At 53.8% G+C, this 18,413-nt stretch overlaps 5 protein-coding genes across 6 annotated transcripts in view; 3 read left to right on the top strand and 2 right to left on the bottom strand.

Annotated features, from left to right (window-relative positions):
* Positions 1 to 219: 219 nt before the first annotated feature.
* Positions 220 to 2,840, top strand: LOC114793671 (ATP-dependent RNA helicase DDX39A-like). Of its 2 annotated transcripts, XM_028985768.1 has the most exons (10): positions 220 to 277; positions 621 to 868; positions 943 to 1,070; positions 1,146 to 1,422; positions 1,508 to 1,626; positions 1,725 to 1,856; positions 1,955 to 2,064; positions 2,151 to 2,295; positions 2,377 to 2,524; positions 2,598 to 2,840. In XM_028985768.1, exons 2-10 carry the CDS (start codon positions 664 to 666, stop codon positions 2,612 to 2,614), a joined length of 1,281 nt encoding a protein of 426 aa, XP_028841601.1. In that variant the 5' UTR covers positions 220 to 277; positions 621 to 663; the 3' UTR covers positions 2,615 to 2,840. The 2 variants fall into 2 exon arrangements, with proteins under 2 accessions (XP_028841601.1, XP_028841600.1); XM_028985767.1 differs by having other exon boundaries at positions 943 to 1,422.
* Positions 2,841 to 3,526: 686 nt separating this feature from the next.
* LOC114793681 (protein CYR61-like) lies at positions 3,527 to 6,085 on the bottom strand. The gene is made up of 4 exons (XM_028985778.1): positions 5,878 to 6,085; positions 5,172 to 5,558; positions 4,758 to 4,936; positions 3,527 to 4,542 (listed from the first exon to the last, which is right to left on the bottom strand). Exons 1-4 carry the CDS (start codon positions 6,062 to 6,064, stop codon positions 4,237 to 4,239), a joined length of 1,059 nt encoding a protein of 352 aa, XP_028841611.1. The 5' UTR covers positions 6,065 to 6,085; the 3' UTR covers positions 3,527 to 4,236.
* A 3,077-nt stretch (positions 6,086 to 9,162) lies between these two features.
* LOC114793684 (uncharacterized) lies at positions 9,163 to 11,003 on the bottom strand. Its single transcript, XM_028985781.1, has 2 exons — positions 10,781 to 11,003; positions 9,163 to 10,349 (listed from the first exon to the last, which is right to left on the bottom strand). Exon 2 carries the CDS (start codon positions 10,316 to 10,318, stop codon positions 9,416 to 9,418), a length of 903 nt encoding a protein of 300 aa, XP_028841614.1. The 5' UTR covers positions 10,319 to 10,349; positions 10,781 to 11,003; the 3' UTR covers positions 9,163 to 9,415.
* Positions 11,004 to 11,358: 355 nt separating this feature from the next.
* LOC114793694 (thioredoxin, mitochondrial-like) lies at positions 11,359 to 12,783 on the top strand. The gene is made up of 4 exons (XM_028985793.1): positions 11,359 to 11,433; positions 11,645 to 11,868; positions 12,182 to 12,305; positions 12,375 to 12,783. The coding sequence occupies exons 2-4, from the start codon at positions 11,651 to 11,653 to the stop codon at positions 12,489 to 12,491; spliced, it is 459 nt and encodes a 152-aa protein (XP_028841626.1). The 5' UTR covers positions 11,359 to 11,433; positions 11,645 to 11,650; the 3' UTR covers positions 12,492 to 12,783.
* Positions 12,784 to 14,005: 1,222 nt separating this feature from the next.
* Positions 14,006 to 18,413, top strand: part of LOC114793686 (phosphomannomutase 1-like) — a 4,737-nt gene continuing 329 nt past the window's right edge. The window contains exons 1-8 of the mRNA XM_028985783.1: positions 14,006 to 14,306; positions 14,479 to 14,596; positions 14,844 to 14,920; positions 15,004 to 15,095; positions 15,358 to 15,457; positions 15,541 to 15,616; positions 16,700 to 16,815; positions 17,949 to 18,413. The exon at positions 17,949 to 18,413 is cut by the window's right edge and continues 329 nt beyond it. Coding sequence (XP_028841616.1) covers positions 14,223 to 14,306; positions 14,479 to 14,596; positions 14,844 to 14,920; positions 15,004 to 15,095; positions 15,358 to 15,457; positions 15,541 to 15,616; positions 16,700 to 16,815; positions 17,949 to 18,071 — 786 coding nt within the window. The 5' untranslated portion in view covers positions 14,006 to 14,222 and the 3' untranslated portion in view covers positions 18,072 to 18,413. The remainder of the gene's footprint in view (positions 14,307 to 14,478; positions 14,597 to 14,843; positions 14,921 to 15,003; positions 15,096 to 15,357; positions 15,458 to 15,540; positions 15,617 to 16,699; positions 16,816 to 17,948) is intronic.

Below are 18,413 nucleotides of genomic sequence, written 5' to 3' on the forward strand. Positions count from 1 at the left end.
AAGCAACAGAACCAAGCCCAAGCAAAACCTGGGGGCTACGTTGTACCCACCTCCGTCCGAATTCCGTCCAATCAAACACAACAAAGCGCAGATTGATGTAAAACATAACCAATAAGAAAACGGCAAGAAATCAGTTCCTATGACGGACACGTAGGGTAGCCAATAGCGTGGGCGCATGTTGAAGAGGCGGAGCTTCGGCCGAGTAGAATAAACCTGGGGCCTTCCCATGTGGTCTGTAGCAGCCCCGGCAAGTCGCAACTTTACCCGCGGTTCTGAGGTAAGTCTGGCGGCGTCGGGACTTACGTGCTCCGCACGGACGCCTTCGTTTTTTTGCTCTCTAGAGGACGCACCGCTTCGTGCTGCGTTTAGCGGAGAGCGGAAATGAGAAACGTGTAGGTTTGTTCATTAGCACTCGAACGGCAGCGGGTTCGGCGCTAGCGTAAAGCTAACACCTCGAATCTTCCCCCAGCGCGTCGCTTTCATCGCGCGTTTTACCACCAGAAGCAACTCCCGCAGCTCCTGGACTGCTTGTTTTCGGTGTAAATACGGTGTATTTTCGCCGCTTACGTCGGGCCATTGTGTGATCGGAGCGCTTCGGCTCTTTCCGCCCGTGTCCGTAGTAGTGGCTCCTGTGCTCGGCCCGAGTGACCCCGCGACCGCGCCATGGCCGAGAACGACGTGGAGAACGAGCTGCTCGACTACGAGGACGACGACGACGCGCAGGCGCAGTCCGAGCCGGCGGCCCCGGCCGGGAAGGAGGTGAAGGGCTCCTACGTCTCCATCCACAGCTCCGGCTTCCGGGACTTCCTGCTCAAGCCCGAGCTGCTCCGGGCCATCGTGGACTGCGGCTTCGAGCATCCGTCCGAGGGTAAGGTGGCGCCGCCGTGGGCCGCCGCGCCTGCTCCGCAGGCGGCGAGTCCACGACGCTTCCTTCTCTTCCAGTTCAGCACGAGTGCATCCCACAAGCCATCCTGGGCATGGACGTCCTGTGCCAGGCCAAGTCCGGCATGGGCAAGACGGCGGTGTTCGTGTTGGCCACCCTTCAGCAGCTGGAGCCAGTCGACGGCCAGGTCCGTGTTCCACGTTTACCGCGTCCCGCGTGTCCCTGCCTGTATATTAAAGTTTATTTCCCGTCCCCTCCCAAGGTCTCGGTGTTGGTCATGTGCCACACAAGAGAACTGGCCTTCCAGATCAGCAAGGAGTACGAGCGCTTCTCCAAATACATGCCCACCGTCAAGGTGGCCGTGTTTTTCGGCGGCCTGCCCATCAAGAAGGACGAGGACGTTCTGAAGAAGAACTGTCCCCACATCGTGGTGGGCACCCCGGGCCGAATCTTGGCCCTGATCCGCAACAAAACGCTCAACCTGAAGAACGTCAAGCACTTCGTCTTGGACGAGTGTGACAAGATGCTGGAGCAGCTGGGCAAGTGTCCTTCGCCGCTCGGGCTGGTTTCGCGCCGGCTTCTCCTGCCGTCTCTTCATGATGGTTCCCCTCCCGTTTTGTCCAGATATGAGGCGTGACGTTCAGGACATCTTCAGACTCACCCCTCACGAGAAGCAGTGCATGATGTTCAGCGCCACCCTCAGTAAAGAGATTCGCCCGGTCTGCCGCAAGTTCATGCAGGATGTAAGATGTCTGGCCGCCTTCTGCTTCGCTTGTTTCGCGCTGAAGTGCTCTTTAGATGCACGACCGAGCATTCATGAGTCCTCTCTCTCTCTCTCTAGCCCATGGAGGTCTTTGTGGACGACGAGACCAAGCTGACTCTGCACGGCCTGCAGCAGTATTACTGTAAACTGAAGGACAGCGAGAAGAACCGCAAGCTCTTCGACCTGCTGGACGTCCTGGAGTTTAACCAGGTGCGGTATGAGGGTGCTGGCCCGATCACTCACTCAATTTTTTTTTTTCAGTGAAGGACTGACGTTCTGGTCTTGTAATGCCCCCGGTCCTCCTGCAGGTGGTGATCTTCGTCAAGTCGGTGCAGCGCTGCATGGCCCTGTCCCAGCTGCTGGTGGAGCAGAACTTCCCTGCCATCGCCATCCACAGGAACATGACCCAGGAAGAGAGGTCCGCTCTAATTTCATCTCGTTCCTGCCAGTTTTAGGCGGGAAGAGTCAGGTGTTCATGTCCCTCGTGTCCCCACCTACAACTAGGTTGTCGCGGTACCAGCAGTTCAAGGACTTCCAGAGGCGCATCCTGGTGGCCACCAACTTGTTTGGTCGAGGGATGGACATCGAGAGAGTCAACATCGTGTTTAATTACGACATGCCGGAGGACTCGGACACTTACCTGCACAGGGTGAGCGCGTGACCTCTGAACCTGTGGCGTCTTGCCCGCCTGGGCCGGGTCGTGGTGTCTAAACCCCGCCCCTCTGTCCAGGTGGCCCGTGCCGGCAGGTTTGGCACGAAGGGCCTGGCGGTGACCTTCGTGTCTGACGAGACGGACGCCAAAATTCTGAACGACGTGCAGGACCGCTTCGAGGTCAACGTGTCGGAGCTTCCGGAGGAGATCGATATTTCTACGTACAGTAAGTGCGGCGCGGCCGAGCGCGCTCCCGCGTGGAAGTGGCCTGCTGTAATGTGCGCCGTGTCTGTGTGCAGTCGAGCAGTCGCGGTGAAGCCGGGAGGAGCGGGACGCGGAGGACCCCGACGTTCGGCCCCGGCGCTCGGCCCGGGCGCGGCGCGGTTCCAGTTCTGTGTGTGTGTGTGTGTGTGTGTGTTCCTGTTTCCTGCTGTTTTTATTTTCTTTTACTCTGTTAGGGGAGGCGGAGACTCCGTTTTTAATTTAGTCAGCATTTGTGGGCTTTCGTTTTGATGGAATTAAACGTTTTTATACAATTTCAACGTTTTTGTGGTCTCTTCGTGTTCCTGGAGGTTAAAAAGTTCTGCAGCAGCTCGTACTTTTGGAAATTGTTGACCCACGTGCAGAACCTCGTCCCCCCCGGCAACTCGTACAACAACGTGTGTTCTGTAGAAATGGGTCATATTTACACTTAATTACTATTTTATTAATAATTAGCCTTAACTTGTGGCAATTCCTAGTGTGTGTAGCATTATTTCTAGTTCATTGGTGGATTGTTCTCTAAAACCTTTTGAATGATGAAGGTAAGCAACTACTTTTATTTAAATGGAGAGTGGTCCAATATTTACCAGATGCCCTTATCCAGAGCGACTTGCAATCAGTAGTTACAGGGATGGTGTCCATCCTGGAGACACTCAGGGTCGAGTGTCCTGCTCAGGGACACGATGGTAGTAAGTGGGGCGTTCATAGGTGGGTGTGGTACCCGCTAGGCTACTACCACCCTGTGAAAGTGACCCAGGAATCAAAAGGAATTTCAAACTAAAATCCAGTAAAGGTTGATCACCCTGATCCACCCCACCCTGCTCACTGGGCGCCTGTCATGGCTGCCCACTGCTCACCAAGGGTGATGTACAGAGGACACGTTTCACCGTGTGCTTCGGTGTTTCACAATGACAATCACTTCACTAAGTCAGGATTCTCAGGAAAACCACCGTCTTGGTGCCAGTCCAACCGTTTACTCCCTTCTCTTTAATGAGGATGGAATCACTTTGAACAACTTCTATAACATCACCAAAGGACAAACCTGAAGGCCACCAAGGTACTAAACAAAAAGAACGACTGGGGTTCCTACCACTTTGGTAGATTTACAGTTTGTGTCTTCTTCTGCTTTAGAATGTATTTTGTGCATCACACGTCAGGGTTATGGGGTTCCTCACCACCCTCCCCAAAAGTCAGAATTGTAATTTGGCTGAAGTCAACATTTTGATCCCATGATTCAGAGCGGACCCATTTGATAACAGTCTCAGTGGGGCCAAGTACGACTGGAATCGGAGGATCAGCAGAAGCTCTAGTCCCACCACCTCTGTGGGACCAGGCCAGTTCCTCGCTGGAGGGTCTCCTGCTCCGCTCGGGCGCCGCACGTCCTTCCTCCAACACAAGCTGCACCTACCGAGTCTCCGCCGGCGTCCAGTGAGCCCCCCCCTTTCCTTCTGCTGGTACGGGCCTGGACGGGTGTCCCAGCGTGTCCTGCCACTGGTTTGAGGAGATGAAATGGTGGCTATTTACATGCAGGGGACCCCGGAGTCACTATTCTACGGGCAGCTCTAGTCCACCGTCCCCCTGCGTTCTAGGGTGCGTTGGGCGTCTATCTGGGGTCCAGGCCGGGGACCGCTACTCTACTGGGGGTTTGTAAAGGGGAGGAGACGGGGACGGCGGCGGCTAGTCGCTGAACTTGTGCGTGTCGCCGTAGAGCCAGTGCTGCGGGGACATGGCGGCCTCGTTCAGGTGGCCGCAGCCGCCGCCACACTTGCAGGACTGGATGAACATGACGGCCTTGTGGAAGCGGCCGCCGTCGGGGCAGGAGAAGCGCACCGGGGCGGTGCGGGTGCGGCGCGGCGAGCAGCAGCGGCCGTCCACGCACACGCCGCAGTAGTTGGGCCGGTACAGGCGGCCGCTGCGGCAGCCGGCGTAGCGGAGGCGGAGGGGCTCCGGCGCCTTCTGGGTCCGGGAGCACTTCCTCCCCGCCTGCCGAGAGAAGACAGGGACGGGTTACCCCGCAGGTCTAGTCCCCGTCCACACGAGAACGGTTTCCTCGAAAATGGAACGTATCTGACCTTTAACCCCAAACAATGGCGGATGACGCTGCACATTTGTAATGACAAGTTACAGCGCCGCATACAGGCGTAGAGGGGGACGTATTCTCGTGGGGACGGGACCGAGCTGGGAAGAACCTTGGTTACCTGGACCGGGGTGGACGGGGAGCCGCAGGGTCGGACGTTGCACAAGCGACTCTCCTTCACCAGCTTGCACTGGACGTTGTCGTTGGTGACGCGCGAAGACACGCCCATGCCGCAGCTCCTCGAGCACGGGGACCAGGCCGTTGTCTGCGCGGCGCATGTCCTCCCCTCCCGCCTCCATGCTGGACGTAAAAGACAGGACAGGGTCACGGCGAGACAGCTAGACAACAAGCGGCATTCATGGACGCGCGGAGAAGGCGACTACGGGGCGAAGGTGGTGCTGTGTGGGACTTCTGGCGGACGGGGGACCGGTGGAAAAGACGGGCACACAGAGAGGGGTGTGTTGGGCGAAGCGGGACGCGTCACAGAGGCCCTGATTGTGCTCCTGGCTGCAGCGGGAACGTGGCGCCGTCTCACCTGGTCGGTGTTTGAAGCGGGCCGGTTTGTCCCATGTCTTCTCGTGGTCCACCAGCGCGTTGCTCAGGGCGTCTCCGGGCTTGTGGGGCTTGGGGTACGGGTGGAGAGGGGGGTAGTGGTACGGAGGAGGCTCCGGACGCCGGAAGACCGGAGGGACCGCCGAGGAGCCCTTGTTGCAGTCCAGGCTCGGGCAACAGCGGCCCGGCACGCTGACGAGGCGCGGGGCGGGGCAGGAGGGCGACGCCTGGATCAGGGGACTGGGACACAGGGGCACGCAGCCCACCGCCCCGTCGATGCACGTGCAGTGATGCTTGCAGCCGGCTTGGAAGTTCTCCCCGTTCTGGAACATTCGGCCGTTGTACTCGCAGGATCTGCCCTCCAGCTTGGCTGCGATACGGAGAAAAATACATTTACATTTACGCCATTATCGGTCAGTAGTTACAGGGACAGTCCCCCCTTGGAGACACTCAGGGTTAAGTGTCCTGCTCAGGGACACCATGGTAGTAAGTGGGGTTCGTGGGCGAGTGTGTTACCCCCGGCACATAGCCCTCTTTATACAGCTCGGCAGGAACGTGGCTCTCGATCCCCAAACCGCTGGTCGTCAGGCTATTAGAAGCCCACGTTTACATTTCTGCATGAATTACAGGTTCCGTTTTGGGTTTTTTTGATACCTAATGAGGAGATTTCATGCCGTCGCACTACGTACCCCTGCAGATGCCATGGGTGCTGCCGACGTCGTTGCCGTAGTTGCACTCCAGGCCCTTGTGGTGGTCGCAGGGCCGCATGGCGTCGCAGTCCTGGTTCAGCTGGGCGGCGCAGACCCTGCAGCAGCCACAGCCGTCCGGCACGGCGCTCACCCCCGGGGGGCAGGAAGGCCGGGCCGCTGGGCACATGCACACGCCTGGGCAGCCGTCGCTCGCCTACAGAAACCAGACACGAGATCCCGTACGTTTCGCACAATAACTGCAAAGAGCACCGGCACACGAACCCGACCACCCAGCAGACATCCGAGACAAGTCAGTGGAAGGTCATGCCATCATCCCAGCTGGAAATGGGGGAGTTTGGAGGGGATAACTTGTCTATTTTGGGACAGTCGATGTGGAAAATTGTAGCTCTCTCATCCTCTCATCGTTTTAATCTGGAGATTGTTCATCACTAGTGGGCTATACATTTAGAACACGTCAATGCACACAAACCGCCAACCCCGAAAAAAACAATACTCTACTGTTGCTTTACTGCGTTTAAAAACCGCTTAAATTAACCAAGGGGCTGTGTTGCCAGATCTAAACAAAAAGTACTTTTCTTGACTAGGATTTTGTATTCAGTTGCCTTCACTATTCTAACGTAACAACATATTAATTTCAACACTAGCGTACGTTCGTGTTGCAAATCTGTATAAAGTTCTCAGTCATGACTTGAATCGAGAGGAAATCGCTTAATGACACCTGGACCTGGCAACAGAGGGCAATTCACAACTGGAAAGCGTTAAAAAAAAAAAAAAAAGACTTACTGACAGGAAGACAAGCACAACAAACACAGCGGGTCCCGATAACTCTCTCATGCTGACGTGGAAATGTTAAAAAGAAAGGAGAAATCCCGCCACGGGTGCAGTGTTAATAACAGAGAAAGGTTTATCCCGGGCCTTGCAATAATCCTAGCAGGCAGCGCGGTGTTCACAAGGTTTGTGTGTTAATAACTGTGCTCCGTTGGGATTTTAGTGACGGACCTTTCATGTGCGTTCCGCTTTTATACTGCACCGCGGACTGTAAACGCGGCCCCGCCCACTCGGAGCCGGCTGGCCAATTAAAATGCCGGCGCCCGGCCAGGGCATTCCGAAGGGGGCGTGGTCACATATGAATGCGCTCATTCATAAAAATTCGGAGTTACTACATTCCGAAGAGGAGCTGCCCTTTGGTGTGTATTTATTTATCTACGAATAAAAAATATTATTTATACTTTCATGTCTTCTCAGGCCCATAACTCAGCTGCTGCATTTAAACCATGAAAACAAAAACAATCATTTTATCCAGGCCACCTGGTTGTCTTCAGGATGAAATGACCAGTTCAGTTCAGCTGGTCATGGCTGGGGTGACCTGACATGGCAGGAAAAGCGACGCTTCACTCGCAGGTTAGGTGACGACGTGACGCTGACATGTTGCATGCGTGCAAATGCGTCCCTTTTTAAAATAGACGTCAGTGGGATTTTCTGATGTAAGGCAATGGATGCAAATTTCCACACGCATAAACATATAGAGGTCTGTTCATGGACATTCTAATGCTGTTTTTTCAGTGCAAAAACTTGTTTGCTGCAGCAACATTTATTTTTTATAACGCCCATAATCACATACAGTATGTCTCAATGGGCTTTGACAGGCCCTACAGTTGACACCCCGATTGACACTAATGATTCATCATCGGAGAGCACGTCCTTTCCAGCCTGGCCAGGACCAAACCCTGCATGGCCACGCCCTGTACACACACACACTGAGGTATGCATTTTACTGGCCGTAATCATTTTACTGCGTATTACTGTTCCAAACAGGCTTTGACCTTTCACCTCCGCAGTCTGAACATGCAGGACAGGCTGGAAGAAGACCAGAAGAAGGACTGCGTCTCGGGGACAGGTGTAGCCCCTGAGCCACAGGGACAGAAAACGCAGAGAAGAGGAAGAGAGGACGTTACGGTCCACGGTTATTTTTATCCTGGAACAGGAACTTCACTGTTGACTCTCCAAACACACCTGGAGAAGGAGGAGAACGACGGGAGGAACCTGCTGCAGCTCACATGCTGGATGTGTGTGTGTGGCTACGCTGTAAGATGAAGTCCCAGGTTCGAACCTCAGCGGTGTCTCCGGGGGGACTGTCCCTGTCACTACTCCCATCAGGGCGTCTGGTGAATGCGGTAAATGCCCCAACAGGACTCGCACCTTCTTCTGCATTCCGTTGGAACTCCGCTCGGATGGACCGTTTTCCGGAGACGGTAGAACCTGCGACCGGGAGGACCATGTCCCTCGTGCGACAGACAGAGGACCAAACATGGATGAATTTACAGTGAGCGTTCACATGAAAAGCTGCCCCCGTGTCAACAGAACGGGCCGAGGGAGGAACAGGGCGGCTTTATGCGGCCGAACTGCCGGCCACACCCCGGGGGGGCGGGGTCGGGCCGGCAGCTGGCGTTACGCAGGTGGAACCGGGTCGGGGGTCAGAACCGCGGGTTCCGAAGGTGGCGCAGAAATAGCGGCTCTTGTTCCCCCCCAGAGCGCCGCCGCCCCCCCACAGACATCCCAGAAATCCCGGCAATTTCCGCTCACCTGTTTGTTTGGTGGGGCGCAAACACACAAACGGCGAGGAGGACTGAGGGCCGTGTGTTCAGCCTGCCTCACACACACACTTACAACCTTGTACACGAATATATGCATAATGCACACACACACATAAATACACACACACTTACATCCTTGTACACGAATATATGCACACACGCGCGCACACACACACAAATACACACACAAACACCTACGCACACACACTTACATCCTTGTACACGAATATATGCACACGCACACACACACACACACACACACACAAATACACGCACATACACAAACACACACACAAACACCTACACACACACACACTTACAACCTTGTGCACCAATATATGCACACAAACACACACCTACACACATACACATGCACATGGACTGTGTGTTCCTGGCCAATGCAGGTCTCTAATGAGGATGGCCAAGAGGTTAAGCTGTTGGACATAAGATCCAATGGACGCATTTCTTTGTGGGTTCAAACCCCTCTCCTGGCAGACTATACATCATCATTAAAGGTGCCACTGAGGTCCCCTTGATGAAGGTCCCGTCCCCACACACTGCTCCCCGGGCGCCTGTCATGGTGCCCACTGTCACCAAAGGGTGACGGTTAAATACAGAGGACACATGTCACTTCACTTTCATATATTTTTCATATGTAGTGTGTGAGTGTGTGTATATATATATATGTATATATATGTATGTCTCTGTATTTTATAATATTTTCATAAATACAGTATTTATATATGATATTTCCTCCAATGGGGTCGAGTATTTAGGTTCTTATTAATAAACTTGCTGGTTCTTCAGAGTCCCATGTGCCAGTAAGAGAAGAATGCCACGCCCACTGATCAGTGTTTCTGAACTGATTTATTTTTGGTCCAAAATTCGCCCGTAAATTGTTATTCCAGAATGAAAAGACGGCGTTATTTCCGTGGCCGGAGCGGGACGTCCAGCGGGAGGAGGGGTCCATTCGCAGAGCCACGCGGCGAGGGTGGGGGAGAGTGTTCGGGCAGGAATAGCGGGACGTCCAGGAGCGAGAAGTCCCGCTGAGCGATGGGCGGCAGGAAGTGTGGGCGTCGGTCTCTCCTCCTGTGATGTGCCGCTGCCTCCGCCCCTTTCCCGCCCGTTGCGGGGACTCGCTGCTCTTTCTCCTGGATCTGCAGGGTGTGAAGCCACCGGCACACGCCTGACTCCCATTCCGACTGTCCCGGTCTCTCTGTCCGGGTCTGTCCCACAGTCCCGGTCCAGGTCTCTCCCGGTCTCTCTGTCCGGGTCTGTCCCGCAGTCCTGGTCCGGGTCTCTCCCGGCCTCCCGGTCCGGGTCTCTCCCGGTCTCTCTGTCCGGGTCTGTCCCGCAGTCCCGGTCCGGGACTCCCCCGGTCCGGACCTCCTGCCCTCCGGAACATGGACACTTTCAGGAAACACGCTGCTGTTCCGGCGGGGTCCTGTGGGGCCCTTAGCCGGGGCCCTCAGAAGGATGCCGGTAGTAGAGGAGTCGTGGCGGTTGACGAGGACGGCCGGTGTGTCCTCGCTCGCTTCTTCTGGGGCCGAGTCGGTGGGCGTGGTCCGTGTCCACAGCCGGGTGCTGTCATGGCCGTCAGCAGGCAGGACGGCGCAGGATCTGTGGAAGATGGAGCGAAGGCGCCGGTGCGGGGGCAGGCCGGCCGTCAGGCCGATGGTGCGGAAAACGGGCGGAGGACGGAGGCCAGTCTCGGGCCGGAACGTTCCCTCTGGTCCCCAGTCCTGCACGTCTACTCTGGTGCCGACCCAGCAGTTGGTGGCTCTGATCCGGGTCCTGGACGTCCAGTCCTGGGGAGGCTGACCCATTGCAGGGGTCTCACATCTCACTCTTCAGGGTCTGAGAGCGGATCAGAACCAAAATATGAATTCTACAACATGGTAGAATATTACAGATGACTGTAGAGAGGAAATATTACAGGCAGGCAGAAAAGATGATGAAAAAACGTGCACCAAACACCTTATTCAGATGAGAAACGAAGTGAAAAGAACAAGAGGAGTCAGACTGGGAGGTTAAAACATAAACAGGTTGTTGATTATGGAATTATTATGGATTTGGTCAAATTATCCTCCAAGGAAGAGAGAAAGGATTTATTCCATCTGAGACCCATAGTCCCGAGCAAAGGGATTAGGAATAAATGGAATTAGTTTAGAATCATTAACAACATCATTTTTAGCTGTATGTGTAATATTACAAAATCATAATTCAATGTACAGAGAGCCAGAAACAGGTTGATGGATGGATGGATATGGATGAACAGAATAACTTGCCTCTGTTCCTGTCATCCCTGGCGCACAGATCCTCTCCTCTCTCCCCCTTTCATCCTCCTGGCGACTGTTGCACATGAAAAGCTGCTCCACCTTTCATTCCTCTCCCCTCCATCAATAATGAAAGACGGGCGATAATCGATCATCACGCCGGTCACGTGACGCAGGCGGGCGCGATTATTAGATGGAGGAGGAGCAGCTGGACACATTTTACACGTCGTGCACGATGCGCGTTCACGTGTTGTTGCCAGATCACGTCCAAAAATACGCGAGAAAAACAAATTTACAGCATTTATTTATATTTCGGTATTTACTAGACGCACTCATCCAGAGCTCCTTACTGTCAGTAGTGACGGGGACAGACACTCGGGGTTAAGAATCCTGCTCAGGGACACGATGGTAGTCGGATTGTAATTATATGAACCTAAACGAACCGTCAGGGTCTTGCGTGTATATTTATGTGGAGTAGTGAAGTGGAACTGCAGATAACGAGAGGAGTAGGAAAACGCTCCAGGCCGCTTTATAAGCAGCGGACGTGGCGCCCCGCTCCCCCCGCCCGACACCAGGGGGCGCCGCTCGGTCTGAGGCGCTGCGCGACCGGAAGTCCCTCATCTCCCCGGGTCCGGGTGGCCGAGGTGCGTCTCCTGCAGCGCAAGGTAAGACTTTTAACTTTCCGCTGACCGCTTAACAAAGCGACAAAGCGCGGCGGCGTGTTAAAGCGGAGGTGGCGCGTCCCCCGATTACAGGACAAGACGTGCTGTTACGTCACGCTTTATAATGACCTTTAATAAAAAGGCGCTGTCGTGTGTTCTTATCGTCGTCTGTGTGTGTCTGGGTGTGAATGTGTGTGTTTTGGGGGCTTTTTAGTCCCAGATGGCCCACAGGCTCCTCGCCCGGAGAATCTGGACGGTGGCGGTGAAGGAGCCGCGTTGCTCCGCCTCCTCCTGCCTGCGCCCGCCCCCCGCCGCCGCGCCACGCCCCCCGACCTCCAGCCCGCGCCGCGGGGTGTCCTTCACCGTGCAGGACCACGACGACTTCACGGAGAGGGTGGTGAACAGCGAGCTGCCCGTGCTGGTGGACTTCCATGCCCAGTGAGGGACCGCGCCGTCCCCTGTTCATATATATATATATAAATATGGCATTTACCAGACGCCCTTATCCAGAGCGCCTTACAGTCAGTAGTTACAGGGACAGTCCCCCCCTGGAGACACTCAGGGTTAAGTGTCTTGCTCAGGGACACGATGGTAGTAAGTTGGGTTTGAACCTGGGTCTTCTGGTTTATAGGCGAGTGTGTTACTCACTAGGCCACTACCAGCCTGATGGTAGTAGCTGTTCGCCAGTGTGGATCCTGTCCCGCAGTCCAGGGAATTTCTAACCGATCCCTTTTATTGGGCCGACGTGCAGGTGGTGCGGCCCCTGCAAGATCCTCGGGCCGAGACTGGAGAAGGCCATCGCTAAGCAGAAGGGTCGCGTTGCCATGGCGAAGGTCGATATTGACGAACACACTGACCTGGCCATCGAATATGGAGTAAGTCTGGTTCCCGTATCTTTTGACCGCGTCCGGGTTCCTGCGTTCACACTGCGGTTCTGTTGCCAGGTGTCTGCGGTTCCGACGGTCATCGCCATGCGTGGCGGCGACGTCGTCGACCAGTTCGTGGGGATCAAAGACGAAGACCAGCTGGATTCGTTTGTCCAAAAGGTGATTGGACAATGAGGCGGTCCTTCCGACCCCCTCCGTCTCAGCCCCTGCCTGGTTTACGGCAGCGCCGGTGCAACCACGCCGCGGCGCTCTCTTTACCCCGTCTGTGTTGTGTGTGTTTACCGCTCGCCCGCCACCTCCTCCGGTCCGCTGAGGTGGGCGGGTCTGAGCTGCTTTCTGTAGGAACAGCGTCCCTGCTGCTGCTGCCTCTGTCCACGAGGGGACAGTCGCGTACACACAGTGAGGACACGGTGCGTTTTAAAAAGGATGAAAATGTGAATTACGCCGTAAACATGAGCAAGGTTTTTATTTCAATAAATGTCTGTAATAAGGTTATTTTGAAAAATAAAGGTGATGCCTGTTGATGTTGCTCTTGAATGTACTTGCTGCTTTGATGTCGTCATTTGCTGCTTTTTTTTTTTTTTTTATCTAAATTTGTGGGTTTTTAGTCGTCGTCTCAGGAAATTATTCCTGAACTTGGTTACTTCACCGACTCGCAGGATCAGCCGATAACTTGCCAGTAGAATGGTTTACAGTGTTTACCAGACGCCTTTATCCAGTAGTGACGGGGACGGTCCACCCTGGAGACACTCAGGGTTAGGTGTCCTGTTTAGGTAAGATAGACTAATATTTTACGTGGTGATATTTTATCAATACAGGAACACCAAATGTCGATTATTTTGTACATAAACATCTCAGTCCACCGGGGGGCGCTGTTGAGCGTTTTCTTTAGTGAGGTCAGCAGAGATGCCACTACCACCGCCACTCCTGTAGATGGCGCTGTACAGCTGGGTACTTTGAATTACTGCCTGCCATTCCAGACAGTAAACTCGCAAAACGTGACAGACTGACCACAGAATCTTGTGTTTCAGCTCCAATTTAACATTTTCTGTGAACTGTACAATATCACGATATATCACAATATAACAGTGATTCGTGACTCGTGATACGTGCCGCCAATACACACCCCTACAATGGCAGCAAGTGGTTGTGGGACTAATGGCGTGAAATGTCTGGATAGTTGTAGGGACACGCCGAGGGACAGCCACCAGAATAGCCTCTTTAATCCTGCTTTATATCCTCCGCTAATCTGCATGTATATGAGTCGGAACTCCTCTCCAGAACACACAAATGCAGTGAAGCGTGGCCTCCTGGCGGTCACCATGGCCTTCAAGTGGAACGGGACCTCGCAGCTTTTACATTTAAACAACGAGTAGCTAATCCGCCGCAGTTGTGAATGGAGATATTTAAGTGGAATTTTTTACATATAATCCGTATTGACGCCTCCACTGTCCTTCTTAAAGAGGGACAGAGTGGAGGTTGTTCTGGGATGAGCAGCAGTTTGCTTTTGCAGATGATGTGCTGCCGTCCAGGATGGACCTTGTCGTTGCTCTGCTGGTAAGTTCATTCCCAGACTCCAGGTCAGGAGAGTCGTGTGAAAGGTCCGGGAAGATGAGGCTGCCGGCGTAGTGAGCAGTATTTAACGTATTTAAACGAAGTCCGCCGCCGGCCACGTCGGGCCAGTCACCTTTCACCTACTGCCGAAGGCCCCGCCCCGCCGCGCACGTGACCGCCAGGGCCGCCTTCTGATTGGTTCTCCCGGCGCGGCTCTGAATGAGAAGCGAGCGGCGGCGGTCCGGTCCGGTCGGTCCACCATGTAGCTCCTGAGCCGCCGAAACACGTATCTTTATTTATCTTTATATAGCTTATCTTTCTATACATTTATTTGCTGTCTATTCCCCGGAAATGGAGCGAGTGACGTGTCCTCCTCCGGACAGAAACGTTCTGTGTTTGTTCGACGTGGACGGGACGCTGACGCCGCCCAGGGAGGTGAGCACCGTTCCGCTCTTATGCAACGCGGCGGCGGGGACGTCGTGTCCCGCTGCGCCGCGCTCGGGGCGTCGCGACGTGGGATAAAACGTGCCGCGGCGCACGTACGGGGCACACGCAGCCGCCACGCCCCCTCGAGATGACCCGTCACGTCCCCGCTTGTGTTCCGCAGAAAATCGACCCCCAGCTGGACTCGTTTTTCCAGTCGCTGCGGGAGAAGGTGAAGATCGGCGTGGTGGGGGGGTCGGACTACTCCAAGATCGCCGAGCAGCTGGGGGAAGGAGATGAAGGTGAGCACGGTGGAATGTCCTCGTCCTCGTCCCCCTGCCCCGCCCCGCCACCACATTCTCAGAAGCTGGTTTAAATCTGGAACCTGCAGCAGCAGATCACCTTCACCTCGGTTACGTGGGACCTGAAGATTAATCGGTTATCTGCAGCCCTGTAATCCATCTGTCACCGTGACCGCCAGCACAGTGTCACACGGTGTCACACGGCGTCCCGGCGTGTTATAACCCTGTTGTGTCTTCTGCCTTGCAGTGATACACAAGTTTGACTTTGTGTTTGCGGAGAACGGCACGGTGCAGTACAAAGATGGGAAGCTCCTCTCAAAGCAGGTGGGTGGGCGGCGGTTTAACCGTCCACAGACGTTCCTCATGTTCCCGGCCAATCTAGAGCTAGAACGTTCCGTGTCTCGCAGGCCATCCAGAACCAGCTGGGAGAGGAGCTGCTGCAGGAACTCATCAACTTCTGCCTGCGCTACATGGGGCTGCTGAAGCTGCCCAAGAAGAGGTGATGGTTCCCTTTCCACTCGCTCCCGTCCACTTCCGCTCGCTCGCTCCACGTCCACTCCCCTCCACGTCCACTCGCTCGTCCACTCGCTCCCCTCCACCTCCTTAATTTAGCTGATTGGTTGTCTCCCAGCTTGGACATATTTGACTCTGTTGCCGGGTGATTGTTTCTTGTTAAAAGAAGTTGGTCGTATTTGAATGTAGAATTCAGATTTTCTGAGAGCGGTTTTTGACTTTTTTTTTTTTTGTTTTTGTCCCGTCAGAGGAACCTTCATAGAGTTCCGTAACGGAATGCTCAACATTTCCCCGATTGGACGAAGCTGCACGCTGGAGGAGCGAATCGAGTTTTCTGAAATTGACAAGGTAGAAAGCGCATGTTTGTAAACAGCGGGGTGAACGGGGTGAACGGGGTGACACTGCCACACCCTTCTTCTTTCGACTTGCAGAAGGAGAAGATCCGGGAGAAGTTTGTGGCCGCGCTGCAGAAGGAGTTTGCCGGGAAGGGACTGCGGTTCACCCGAGGTGGGTGACATTCCAGGGAGTGTCCCTCTCACGCCGAAAAGAAGTAAACAAGTAAAACAGGACAATCGGTCTCTTAACCACTGAGCATGAGTTAAAGTGGACGCCTGTCCAGAAGAGAAGCCCTCACATTTGATGTGTTATTGGAGAATGTCCTTCGAGCCCTGGACATGTCCAGTAGACCTCCACACTTGGCGATCATGTTGTTTGTCTCGTGTGGTGGTGGTGGTGGTGGTGATCACACAGCCTGGGGCTGGCGTGTCCCCGTCCCCCACACACACACACACACACACGTGGTGTTTTTCTCCGGCCCTTTCGGTTAATGATCTGCAGAAACACCCAGACGCAGCGCTGTTTACCTCCCGCGCCACGCCCGCCTGCGCAGCAGAACAATTCTATTTCAGCTCTAGATAGTCGTAATATTGTTTTGGGATTTTCTGTTTTTTTTGGAGGGTTTAGCGGCTGTGCAGGTCCTGCGTTGTGGATGTTCACGCCAGCGCATCTCCACAAACCAGAACATTACCAAAAAAAAACAAGTTTTTATAATTCAACCCCAAACAAGTGTTGGTTTTCTAAATGAATGTTACATAACTCTGTTTATATAGAGCATATATAATTCTGTTATATTCTCTGCTGTATTCATTAAATACAAGTTTATACTGATTTATAAATGGGGTTCAGGGGTTCACATCATGGCTGCCCTTTGTGATATAAGTGAGTGATGTATATTTTTAGTTGTTTTCCATGGTGGTTCTAGTCTTCATTCAGAGTTCAAAGTTCACCTTTTGTCCTCTCTGTTACTGGGGTGCAGCACCGCGGGGAGTCGGGGGGGGGGGGGGGGGCGTGTGTGGTAGCCGAGCGACCTGATTGGCTGTTTTATTGTGTATTACGTAATCCACCATAATTAAGAGGGAAAACGGGGAGGAGAAAACCTTGTTACCATGCCGATACGTGTCCACCATAACAACATAGAGATGTAGGTCAAAGGTCGTTCCAATGGAGCCAATGCAGTCCTGATTTTCAGAATCGCGTTCGGTCGGGCCGGGCGTTTCTCCCACTTTCTGAACCGAGTTCCTCTCTGCGCAGGGGGACTTATCAGCTTCGACGTGTTCCCCGAAGGATGGGACAAGACGCTGTGCCTGGACGTGCTGGAGGGCGAAGGTCTGGAGGCCATCTACTTTTTTGGAAACGAGACGGACCTGGTAAGGGGGGACACTGTTAAACTCAACAAAAGTGGTGGGCCAGCGTGCCACTGAGGAGCCGCAGAGCAAAGCACCGTCCCCGTTTCACAATGACAATCACTTCACTTTCAAGCGTCCTACGTGATGTTGTCCAGTTATGTCCCGTCCGACCTGTTCATAGTACAGAAACGCTCTACTGTTCTCCTATCGAGAGGACCTGTACACTATTTTAGTTGTAGTTAGTATAGTTTAGTTTAGTGTGTATAAACGTATAGATTTTTCTGCACTATGGGGGGGTCTGTGTGGAACATTATTTCAGTACACGGTATACGGTGTATACTGTCCTACTGAAAATGAACCAGTCTTGACTCTTGAAGCTTGAGGAGGGCCGGAAAAAAAAACGGGGTCAAAGTTGAAGGTTTAAAGGGCACAAAAAACAAATAGGGTTTTGTGCAGATTACGAGGGGTCAGTCTGAATTCGGAAGAGGAACAAACGAGGGACTAACGAATAGGGTGCTAGTACCCTAGTGGTTAAGACGCTCTCCTATGAACCAGAAGACCCAGGTTCAAATCCCTCTTACTACCATTGTGTCCCTGAGCAATACACTTAAGTGGTGGGGCAGTGGTGGCCTAGCGGTTAAGGAAGCAGAAGGTTGCCGGTTCGAATCCCGATCTGCAAAGGTACCAGTGAGGTGCCACTGAGCAAAGCACCGTCCCCCCACACTGCTCCCCGGGCGCCTGTCATGGTGCCCACTGCTCACTCAGGGTGATGGGTTAAATGCAGAGGACAAATTTCACTGTGTGCACCTTGTGCTGTGCTGCTGTATATCACGTGTGACAATCACTTCACTTCACTTAACCCTGAGTGTCTCCGGGGGGGACTGTCCCTGTAACTACTGATTGTAAGTCGCTCTGGATAAGGGCGTCTGGTAAATGCTGTAAATGGAAATGTGTCTCTCTGTGTTCTAGTCTGTGGAGAGAGAACCCGGGTGACGTAATATCTGCTACAAATTAGTGGAAGGTTCCAGATCCGAACTAACAGGGTACTGCGAGGAACCGGAATTTTCAGTTTGTAATGTGCGCGCGGAGGCTGGAAACTGACACTGCGGGTGTTTGACCTGACGCGACCCGACTTATTTTGGTGGTGTCCGCAGGGCGGGAACGACTACGAGATCTTTGAGGATCCGCGCACCATCGGGTTCCAGGTCTACTCCCCCGAGGACACGGCCAGGCTCTGCCGAGAGCTCTTCTTCAACGCCCCACCCAACGAGTCCTGACGTGTCCCCACATGACCCCTACCTGCCATCGGTGCCTCTGACTCTCGCCCCCTGTGGGCAGGGCTGGTACTACATGTGACTGACTTGTCCGCGGCCGCCATTTCCAACTGTGAAGGACACCCGCACGGAACTGGAACCCAAAGGGAACAGCTGGATTTTAAATTCCAAGCGGCCGATTGGCGCTTCTGGACAGTTTAAACAAATATTTTATTTTTCCCACTCGAGATTTTAATTAAATTGCTGAATTGTGAGTTTACATTGTGGATGTAGCGAGTTTTTAATGATAGAGGACCACGTGCAGATATCATCTTCCTGACCTGTGATTTGCCGGAAAAGGCCACT

The sequence above is a fragment of the Denticeps clupeoides genome, chromosome 7, assembly GCF_900700375.1.
Source record: "Denticeps clupeoides chromosome 7, fDenClu1.1, whole genome shotgun sequence".
Classification (NCBI taxonomy): Eukaryota; Metazoa; Chordata; class Actinopteri; order Clupeiformes; family Denticipitidae; genus Denticeps; species Denticeps clupeoides.